Source organism: Sitophilus oryzae, unplaced genomic scaffold (genome assembly GCF_002938485.1).
Source record: "Sitophilus oryzae breed Bouriz unplaced genomic scaffold, Soryzae_2.0 scaffold_562_pilon_pilon, whole genome shotgun sequence".
In the NCBI taxonomy this organism is placed as follows: Eukaryota; Metazoa; Arthropoda; class Insecta; order Coleoptera; family Curculionidae; genus Sitophilus; species Sitophilus oryzae.
The window spans coordinates 1099059-1111184 of record NW_022147154.1 but is presented as its reverse complement, the minus strand read 5'-3'; the positions used below and the strand labels follow the sequence as shown (position 1 = coordinate 1111184).

Here is a 12126-nt window from a genome sequence, read left to right as displayed (position 1 = left end):
ACTGATTTCTTTCGAAAATCGACAACTATGAAACTATTAACTCTTCCCGGACACAAACGGTACATTGTGAAACAGGAAATTGTAGAAAGAAACAAGCCCTATAACATTTTAATGAACAGTGCTTTCCATAAGATCAATAAAATGAAAAATATACAAAATAATATACATGTACTGATTTCTTTTGAAAATCGACAACTATGAAACTATGATCCCTTCCCCGACACAAACGGTACATTGTGAGACAGGAAATTGTAGAGAGAAACAAGCCCTATAACATAGGATACAACATTTTAATGAACAGTGCTTTCCATAAAATCAATAAAATGAAAAATATACAAAATAATACACATGTACTGATTTCTTTCGAAAATCGACAACTATGAAACTATGATCCCTTCCCGGACACAAACGGTACATTGTGAGACAGGAAATTGTATAGAGAGAAACAAGCCCTATAACATAGGATACAACATTTTAATGAACAGTGCTTTCCATAAAATCAATAAAATGAACAATATACAAAATAATATACATGTACTGATTTCTTTCGAAAATCGACAACTATGAAACTATGATCCCTTGCCGGACTCAAAAGGTACATTGTGAAACAGGAAATTGTAGAGAGAAACAAGCTCTATACAGGGGCGTATATACGGGAGGCGTAATGGGTGTAATTACCCCTCCCAGAAAGAAATTAATTAATAAGATAAAATTTGGTATAAAATAAAATTGTTACAAAAAAGTTAATAATACAAATTAAAACAGAATATCCAAACCAATCCAAGTAGATTTTTTTCCACAGTTACAATACCTTCCAGCAAAAATTTAATTCAAATTTAGTACTTTTTGAATATTCACACTACCCCTCCCAGACTCAATCTCTAGATGCGGCACTGGCGGTGTATGACTTGATTGCTGTTCATTACTCGATCACTCGCAAGCCTCGCTCATTCCACATACCATCCACAATAATTTAACAAATAAAAGAAATATTTGTAAATAAAGGAACTTTATTAAATTATACTAATTAATGAACAGCCAAACAATATGATTGTTATAATTCACGCCTCACAATACAAAACTGTTAATCTTTAGGATTCCACAGAGGTGTCGTTTTCAGTCTATCTATATTTTTCTGTATTTAATATGTCGCAAAATAAAAACACTAAATCACCACAATACACCAAAACACTTTTACTTTTACACTGGACGCGCCTTTCGCTACCCATGTTAGCATCATCAGCAGATGATTATAAACTGAGTCACTTTATAATCATCTGCTGATGATGCTAACATGGTTAGCGAAACGCGCGTCCAGTGTAAAAGTAAAAGTGTTTTGGTGTATTGTGGTGATTTAGGGTTTTTATTTTGCTGTGTAACACCAAAGGTTCCAACCCTCAACTCTAATTTAATATGTCCATAAAAACGGTTTTTGAGTGTGCTCCAAAGGAAGAAGTCGTTCGGCGAGAGATCCTGTGGTCTTTTCCTACTGTATCTCCAATAAACGGGAGTCAATGTTTTTCTTTTCTTCGACATGAAGAATATTCAAGTCATTGTTATTTTCTTCCTGTTCAATTATTTTTACCTTCACGCTTCCATGTGCTTAATATCTTAGTGCGTTTTGTTTCAAATCTCCGGTTTATTCTTTAAACTGCTGACTTATTCGGTATAGGCTTTCCGGAGACTGAGAGGCAAATATAGGTACCTACCTATTTAACACAGCGGGAAGACTATTTCCAGCAAAATTCCGTTTAACCATCGTAACTTTTTCAGAAGTTGCGAAATTCATAATTATTTTAAGTATACAAAATTACTCTGTTTAGTACCTTCAACTTTTTGCAAACAAAATGTGACATCAAATTTGAGAATGGCACAATTACATTTTTTGCTGGTATTAATTATTGTAACTTTCTCTGGAGCGTATTATAAATTTTCCTAATTTGAAGGTAGATTTTTGCAAATAACTTTTAGATGACTATCTCAAATGTAACGAAATTCTACGCAAAAGTACAACTTTAACACCTCTTCAAAAATGTATAATACAACTTTTGCATAAAATCATCTGGGGAGATAATATTTGACCTTTTCAAAATTTACATAGGATTCCCTATGTCCCGCGTTCTGATGCCACCACACGGTATAAATAACTATAATTTTCAATATTAACATTATTATTTGCAATTTTTATATTTTGAACTACCCTTGGATAAAGACAATTAAACATCTAGTTACCATTGTCAAGGTAAACGCTCTGGTTATTCTTTCTTCTGCTTTCATGCCCGCTTCGCATGTATCTCGAAAGCATGTATCTCTGCCTTTCATTTATGAATACAAATTTGTAGCATATAAATAGAGAGATCCGCGTGCTATAATCACATTTCCTTTGGATTTAGTGCAAAGTAATTCATTTTTGACGGTCGGTCGTAGCACATTTTGAACATGGCTTCTAGACATTTGGTGAGTTTTTACATAGAGAACGACATCACACCTACTATTATATTTTATAAACTTTTAAATCGTACAAATATCATCATATGATATTAAAGAAATTATTCCTATAAAGTAACAATAGTTTTCTATACCTACTATAGATTTGATTAAAGTAACTTTAGCCCCTTTCCAGCAATAATCTAAAGTAAATGTAATAATAACTTTTTACTAATTTTAAAAATGTCTATACCTCTGTGGCGGATTCATTCAAAATCTACAAAATAAAATAGTTATTTTTTAACACCTTGAATTAAAGAATAAAAAAAAAAATAAATACATCTTTCTTTTTTTCTTTTAATTTTGAAGTTTAACTGGATATAATGACATTTTAACAGAACGTCAACGGATTTTAGTAGACGCATCTTTAGAAAAAAAAACTAGAGTGTTCTTGAATATGGATATTTTAAATAATTATTTCTACGTTCTTTGGTTTTTTTGCTTCCGACGACCGAGAAGAGATATACCTCCAGATACCTCCAGAAACGTAAAGCATTTTTTGTCTGTTAGGCAAATTTGTTTTATTGGTAAAATACCGGTAACAAGTTGGTCTCCGTTGGCATAAAGCAGCGACGCGGCGCCGCGGTGTTTACAAAAAATAACTATTTTATTTTTCTATTTTTTTTTCATACAGTGCAAGTAGCGAAATACCCAGAGGACTTTTTTGAAGGGACTAATTTTAAAGTTTACCATATAATTAGTTCACATTTTTTTTGGTTATGTATGGTAGAATAAATTAAAAAAGACATAGGGGGGGGGGCTTTTTTATTTTAATATTAATATTATCGTTCTTGTTCTTGATATTTACTTATTAGTAAATTTTCTTTGTTTTTTTTTCGCTTAGTAAAAAAATATTATATGTTAAAATAAATATAATATTACGTAGGATCGAAAAAAAAAACAGTGTCAAATACGGCTGAGCAATGACAATCAATGATAATTTTGTTGAGATCAAACTCTAGACGTCATTTACTAAAAATTGACATAAAACTTGTCAAAAATTAATTCTAATTATAGACATTATTTTTACATTTTAATGGCAGCAACCGCCATTAAAAAATAAAGAAGAGTACCAAATAAATGATGTCTATGGCTTGACCTCGCCAAAATTACCATCGATTATCATTCCCCAGCCGTCTTTGACGCCGTTTTTAAATCGTATATTATATTAAGTATTATATATTTTTACATTATTTTTCAAATACTTGCAGGTTGCTTCAATTTTGGTCCTAGCCCTGTTTGAATATTGTGACGCCGGTGGACACGGAGGAGGGTATGTCATTTTTTTTGTCAAAATTAATAATATCGTTTTTATAAACACTGTATAATCAATCACTGAAATCTTTTGTTTGATGAAATTTTGAATGAAGATCGCTGTCATATTATATGTATATTTGGGCAATATCATCGATCGTCATTTCAAAACCAACTGGACACCGTTTTTTTTAACATACTATACAGAGTGTCCCAGAAATAAGTGCAACTATTTTAAGAAGTGGTAGATCTGGCCAAAAAAAACATTTTTTCTCTTTACCATTTTTCAAATAAGTCCAAAATAACCGAGTTATTTTACTTTGAAAATTTAATAAAAAATTCTTTTCTGCTTAAATTTTGAGAACCACTGGTTCTTTTCTGGATTTTCTTTCATGTAAATTTAATCTACTACATATGTTGCCATATTATCAAGAAATTATGTTTTTTAGGCGTGTTTCTGAGACCGAAATATACTACTAGTTAAAATACTTGCACTTATTTCTTGAACACCCTGTATAATATGATTATATGTCCTGATCTTTCACCTTGTCTGGTCTTGGTCTTGTCAGATTGTCATTGGGTTTTTGGTTTGGTTTGGACACGGTCTCCTCAACGAACACCTCAGTAGATTGAAGCTAAGAAACAACAGCGAATATAGATTCTGTAGGGAAAATGGTAAAACACCAAAATACCTCATCACATTCGTGTCATGAAATTTGATACGACTGATATCGGAGATCTAACTTTTGTAAAACCGTCTCATATACTGGTTTTTGTTAAGATGAGACTGTATGATGAGTAATAACTCATTATAACTCCAGAAAAGAAGACACAATAGATCTGTAAGGTCGCGGTCACTAACCCCCCTCCCATACCCATTCAACAACCCCATCGATGTTAGCTCTTTCCACAACTTGTGGAAAGAGCTAACAGGAATACGATATCCAAGGAATCCTGTTACAAGGTTCTCAAATAATCAGGCCTTGACTTATATACGAAGTTTTTACGAATATGACAATTACTACAGTATAAAATTTAATCTGAAAAAGTTATATTCGTGGATATCGCGAGGGATATCCTAATAATTATTGAGAAAATGTTTTTCCAATGTTAAAATATTTTCTCTTAAAAGTTGCTTTACTTTTATCGCATCAATTTAGCGTATTGAAATAAATTTTTACATAATGTTATGTTATTTGTCATCCATTTTACTCGTAAAAGCAAGCCTGTTATGTCTCTTTAAACTACATGCTTATTAATTTTCTCTGATACTAAGTTAATTTTATATGTATATGAATATTTAGCTTTATTTATTACAAAAGTTGCTTTACTTTGGTCTCACAGTGTAATTAAAGACATTTTAAAATATAAAGAAGTACGTTCACCTTGATCTCCGGAATATTTATAGCAAAGAAGGAAAAGTAGTGCAATTATTCATCCGGCTTACTCGATATACAATTCGAAAGATTTTGACGAGGTGAAAGCTCCGATATTCTTTTTTTATTATTTAATCGTATTATAGAAGAGAAAATTTATCAAAATCCGCTAAATAAATGTTTATGTTCACGGAATATAGTGAAAGTTCTAATCAAAATTTTAGATTTTAGATCTGGAATTTATTTTTATTATAATTAATATATTATTTTGTTTTTTCTATTTCCCATAAGGGAAATCTATAATAAATATACATGTTAGTAATTGAATTAATAAGTCGTTTTTTATTTGAATAAAAATAATGTCAATATGATATTACGACAATAATCACCTAAGCCACCTCGTTATTTTAACAATAACATCCAAAGGTATTGATAATTAAAAAAAGTGCAAATTTTTGGCGGTACTTTCATTTCGCTCTTAAAAATTAAAAAAGACATGTGTTGACATGAACCGAGAAACAAAATGCTCAGAAGACATGATTCTGACCAAAAAATAATGTTTTAGGAAAATTTGCTCTCGAAGTTATTGCACCAGGGTGTTTTAAAGATAGAGTAAAAAAAACTCTTCGATTAACCCTGTATATTAAGCTGAATAGGTACTAAAGTTTATAGAAAACTGAGTTTATCAATTAACGTAGATACATATTTATATACAGTTTGCTAAATAATTACAAAAATAAGGCTAAAAATAGAAAAAATATATTACTTTAAATTGACGAAAAAAAATTCGTTGTTTTTTTGCATCTGGGTTTATACAGGGTGTTTCAAAAAAAATGCGCCATCTCTCGTAGGGAGATACCTCACTTAAAACTTAAATTAATTTTTCATATTAACATAGGTCTGATTCTGCTTTGTTTCGTAGCTACAGGGTGTTAAAGTCTTAATAATCTTTCGATTTATTATAATTTTCTTCCAAGTACTTTTAGTAATTCGAATGAAATTTTGAGGGTAAAAATTACTATAAGTGCTACAAATTTTAATGCTAAAAAAGTGTCGATAAATTTATCAGGGGCGTGCATATAGGTTATCACTGATATATTAAAAAAAAACATGTGCGCCACTGATTTTTTTCGTTTGATATCAAAATTGTATAGGTCGTTTATTGTCAATTAAAAAAATCTTGATATTTTGTCGAATTCGGCCTCCTTGATGAGATAAACGAAATTTTTTAATTAATCACAATTAATAAGATTACAATAAAAATAAAATTAATAAATTATATAGTTTACCTAATTTATTATTAAATATTATTACTATTAGTTATTATTACTATTACTACTGTAATTGCTGTACAATCTACAGCAATTCAAAATAAAAAAATAATGATATTTAAAATAATTACAAAAAACCTAATTTTAAAAAGCTTTAACATCCTGTAACTCTAAAACTATGCATTTCCATACCCATGTTTACAGTAACTTTTTTTCATATTTTTGATGAGGAATCAATGAGCAAATAAGTGCTCATTGATGCACGGCCCTGGTAAATATGTCGACACTTTTTAAGCTTTAAAATATGTCGCATTTATAGTAACTTTTGACCTCAAAATTTTATTCGAAAGGCTAAAAGTACTTGGAAGAAAATTATAATAAATCGAAAAAATATTAAGACTTTAACACCCTGTAGGTACAAAACAAAGCAGAATCGGACCCATGTTGATATGAAAAATAAATCTTATTTTTAAGTTGTAACCTCCCCACGTGAGATGGCACATGTTTTTTGAAATACCCTGTCTAAAAAAGATTGTAATGTAATTTATACAGTGAAAAATAATTTTTCTTTCTTTTTTTTTAGACACAAAAAGGTGATCATACACGTTCCATATAATGTCAAAACAATCCACCACACGCATACAGTCTACAAGCACGCAGGAGGCGGTGGAGGCGGTGGTGGTGGTGGCTACAAAGTAATCGGCTATTCCGGAGATGGCGACGTCAGCGTAGGCCATGGTTACGAAAGTCACGGAGGTGAAGGAATACCCGCCGGAGGCTTCAGCATCGGAGGAGATCATGGATACTGGCACGGAGGTAGATAACCATCAATCTTCCCCATTTTCATTAATTCTAATCACGTTTAATCCACTTCATTTTCCCACTTCTTCATTTTATATACCTACAACATTGTAATATTTGTCGTGCCACTAACACCTATCGAGCCCCCTCTTGTCACTGAAGAAAACAGAGAGAATGCTGGGGTACAACCAACGTCAGCTGCCTTACCTTACTAAATATCCTTTAAGCATGTCCTTGGTCATATCTTCTAAGACTAAAGGTAACTATAAAGCTTCATTCAGAACCTCATAATTAGTGGTTTCAATTAGCGTTGGAGTTTGCGTCTCTAATTTTAACGTAAGCATTCAGAACGTCAAAATTAGTGGTAGCAATTTTCATTTAGTATATAGTAGAAAAAGTTAACAAAATTTTAGCTTTTGCCACTAATTATACTTCAAAATTTGGGAGTAAATGCCATATTAGCCTTTGATTGTCATCCGTCAAGAGAAATTGTGGTTAGAAATGAAAAGTTTATTGTTTTATAAGCTAATTATTTATTAGGCTTTCTCCATGGAGATTCAACTGACTACCGGAAGCTGTTGCTAGGATATACTATTGATTTTAATTATATTATTTAGACATTGTATACAGTGGCGTAACTATCGATGGGCAGTGTGTGCGAAGCACACGGGCCGCATTTCCATATCTATCACCTACTACCGCGAATCAAGCAGAATCGGGCGATCCCGAACTAAGTTCTTATCTATCACATGTCTGCTTAACTACTTAACTAGCACACGCTATCGCAAAAATAACTTATTACTTACTTTTAATTTAGTTAGTTTTGTTGTTGTTTTTTGTTTTGTTTTTATTTATTTATTTGATATTTTATATGTTTTGGGTTACATATTCTGTATTGCAGTAATAAATAATACTTTATAAAAATTAATTTGATAATGTTATTTCTAACCTAAAATATGAGTGCATATTATTCAGATTAGTATATAAGTATTGAAATATTTAGGTGTAATAGGGGGCCCGGTAAAATTTTTGCACACAGGCCCGTGAGTCTGTTGTTACGCCACTGATTGTATATGATAAAATACAACATAAAATTTTGAGCATACAGTATAATCTGTATAATTGAAACCACTAATTTTGAGGTTCTGATTGATGTTTAACTGAAAACTAATATTTAACATGTCCAAAATCCATTTAATAATCTACACACAGATGCAAAGAAAACGCAACGGAAAAATTTTTCGTTAAATTTAAAGTATTATATTTTTTATTTCTAGCCTTATTTTTGTGATTTTTTTAACAGACTATATATAATATACCTAAACTCAGTTCTTTTTTAAAGTTTGGCTTATTACCCGGAGTTAATCGAAGGGTTATATTTTACAATAACTTTAAAACACCCTGTATTTAGCTGTAGCAACACCTTAGCATTTTGTTTTTTGTCTCAAATACAAAAGGTTGTGAAAATTGAGTTTACTAATTAAAGTACATATATTTATATACAATTTTCTAAAAAAATCATGAAAATAGGGCTAAAAATAAAAAATATAACACTTTTAAAATAAAACAAATTTAAAAAAACACGAAAATTTTTTCCGTTGCGTTTTTTTTGTTTTTTGCCCCTTAGTGTATAATAACTCATGTGAAATTCATGTTTGTATAATTCCAAGCTTTATGTATTAATCCCTCTTCAAATTTATTAAATGTTCCTAAACATGTTTCAGTATCCCTCATTTATTTTCTCAACACTAATTTATCGCAATATACCAAAACACTTTACTTTTAACACCGGACGCGCATTTTCTTAACCATGTTAGTATCATCAGCAGATAACTAAAACTAAATGCCAGAGAATGGTTTTACAATAGAAAAGGATATATTACCTAAACTCAGTTTTTCATGATTCCGCTCAATTGGCGATGTGGCTTCTTCAAATTAAAGTGATGAAGCTGGTTCTCACAGAAATTGTCACATAACTTTATTGAAATTAAGGATATACAGGGTATCCCAGACTGAGCATGCATGATTATTTCACAACGATACCTATCGATTTAAAATATTTTCAATATGACGCCATTTCCGGAAATACAGGAACATGACAGCAACTTTCTTATTTTAAATATTTTTTATTATGCACTTAAATTATTTGTTAAATTTTATGCATTTTAATAATTAATACTCTATACATATATAACATTAACAGTTTTTGAGAAAATATAAATACATTTTTTGAACGAAGAAAAAAACTATGAAAAAAATGTGTGTAATGTAAAGGCGGGTTCTCACTTGTCAGTTTCGCTGACGCAGTCTGACTGATTCATTATCAATGAAAAATAAAAATCAACGTTTGTATTCACACGTTTCATGTTTTGCTACATTCAGTATTCAGTTGGTCCAAACATTTTAACGTGGTGATTTCGCAGACACGAAAATGGTTAAAACAAAATTGAAACCAGGTGTTCGCGAAGTTTGTTTACAATTAGCAAATGAATTACAGAATATTCTGGTGAATCAGAAAAGAAGAAAACGTTTTTTTGAAAAGGTTTTTCAATTCGTTACTTTTTGATTATACATGTTCCTATACCTAAGATAAATCGTTTTAAATTATTTAAGATTTATTATTTTAGTCTAACAACTCCTTAATAACTCTCTAGCCAACATGTTTAATTTTTGTCAATGACGACAGTATTGACTATTTCAATTCCATAGATCTTGAGAATCATTGGAATGTATCATTACAGTTGGAATGTCTTTTATTCACTCGGTGGTGTAATACAAGTATGGACGAAAAGTTATTACTCTTCAAAACAGTGAAAAAGTGACGCCTTCTACAAGTAGGAGTCATATCGACATCGGAATCAAATTTCTCATGTCAAAAGACACCAATTTTCATCCAAATATCGATTTTAGTTCAGAAATTATTTGGAAAAAATTTGAAATAAAAACGAAACTTCTACACCATGTATCTCGGGAATGAAGCCACTTTAGGACATACATTTATACGAACTTTTTTACTTATTTTTATCTGCAGAATATTAACATGAATAATTTCTAAAGATATCAATCTATTTCTTTCAGGTGCAGACGGTGGACATTCTGAAGGCCTATCGCTAGGAGGGCACGACTGGAGTGGCGGTGTGGAAGGAAAATTCGAAGCAGGCATAGGAGGAGGTGATCTTGGTGGTCTGGAACACGGAGGCGGCGGAGCCGATCTGGCCAGTCTCGGAGGTCACGGCGGTGGCGATCTCGGTGGTCTTGGAAGTTACGGAGGTGGAGGTGACATAGGAGGCTATGGTGGAGATGCCGGCGGGCTGGAGAGTTACGGAGGTGGACATGACATCGGTGGAGACATTAAAGAATACGGAAATTCGATATCGGATGGCGGGTCAATAGGCGGTTACGGAGGCGGCTACGGTGGTGGTGGCGAAGGAGGTCATAGTGGCTACGACTAATTCTCTCACAAGACTAAGACTTTGTTACCTGCATTATTATTTCCTCACTAGTCTGTTACATTGTATAGTTAGCTCTAAGTTATTTTATTGTTCTAATATAAGTTTTGTACTGTTTTTGTTAATAAAATATTAAAATATAAAATGTTTTACCTTAAATACTGTAGTGTTAAGTTTCAAAGACTAAAGAAAATATAAATACACTTTTATTTATATTGTTCTTTACTATATAAAACTTAATCAGTCAATATATTTGGTAGAATATTTATTATTAGAGGCATTAACTTTTATATTCCGGGAGGGAATAAATATCGCACAATTAAATTTATTAGATAAAGTTTATTAGTCACATTTGCTTCAGTAGAAAAAATGTTATTCAGCTAAATTGACTTCTTCAATAAAGAACAAAGTGGAGACAGGTACTACGGGTACAAAATTCAAGGTACTGATCGGAATAAAATACAAGATTTTTATGGGGCTCCACGTTGGGCGCCAAAATTTACCACGCTTGTCCTTTACAGGAAATTTGTTTTAAAATTATAATATTCTAATATATACTTATGTAAACACAAATTAACTACATTTATAAATCAAATTTTATTTGTATTGTTCTTTGCTATACAGTGTTTTTCTAAATAAATTTCATAAAAGTATGTGCCATCTCTCGTGGGGGATTCCCCACGTAAAAATAATAAAATATTGGTCCGATTCTGCTTTGATTCGTAGCTACAGAAGCTTAAAGTCTTTATTTTTTCTCGCTTTATTATGATTTTCTTCTAAGTGCTTTTAGCGATTCGAATGAAATTTTCAGGGTATATAAGTGCTACATATTTTAATGATTAAAACGTGTCGACATATTTACTAGGGACGTGCATACAGGTTCTCACTAGAATATTTTTCTAAGAAAAAACATGTGCGACACTGACTTTTTATCTTGTTAGTAAAATTGTATAGACTTTTTAATGCCGATTATAAGCTGTCTCTTGATATTTTGTCGATTTCGGTCTCCTTCATGAGATAAGGCAGTTTTATTAATTTGCTTTAATCCAAGTCTAATACAACCTTTATAAAAAAAAATAATGTCATTTACTGACCAAAGTGTTAAATAAGTAGGTACTAATGATTTCTCATCAAAAAATATGAGAAAAAGTTCTTATAACTTTTTCTCATATTTAAATAAGAAATACTAGTTTTAAAGTTACAGGCAGTTAAAACTTTAAACAAATAGATCTTTTGCAATTATCTTAAATACAATTATTTTTTTATTAACTTGCTGTAGGTAGCACTGAATTTTAATAAAATTTAATAAAAAATAGATTAAGTTAATATTTTATTAATTTTATTTTTATTTTAATTTTATGAAATGTGAGTAATAAAATAGTGTTTATCACGAAGGATAGACGAAAGAGATCAAAATTGACAAAATATCAAGATACCACTATTAATCGACATTAAACAGCCTATACAGTTTTGCTAACAAAAAGAGAA

The 12126-nt window shown here is 31.0% G+C and overlaps 1 protein-coding gene across 1 annotated transcript; it reads left to right on the top strand.

The window, feature by feature from the left end:
- Positions 1-2373: 2373 nt before the first annotated feature.
- On the top strand, positions 2374-10870 carry LOC115887349 (glycine-rich cell wall structural protein 1.8-like). The gene is made up of 4 exons (XM_030906767.1): positions 2374-2457; positions 3699-3760; positions 6972-7204; positions 10268-10870. Exons 1-4 carry the CDS (start codon positions 2440-2442, stop codon positions 10639-10641), a joined length of 687 nt encoding a protein of 228 aa, XP_030762627.1. The 5' UTR covers positions 2374-2439; the 3' UTR covers positions 10642-10870.
- The last annotated feature ends 1256 nt before the right edge of the window (positions 10871-12126 follow it).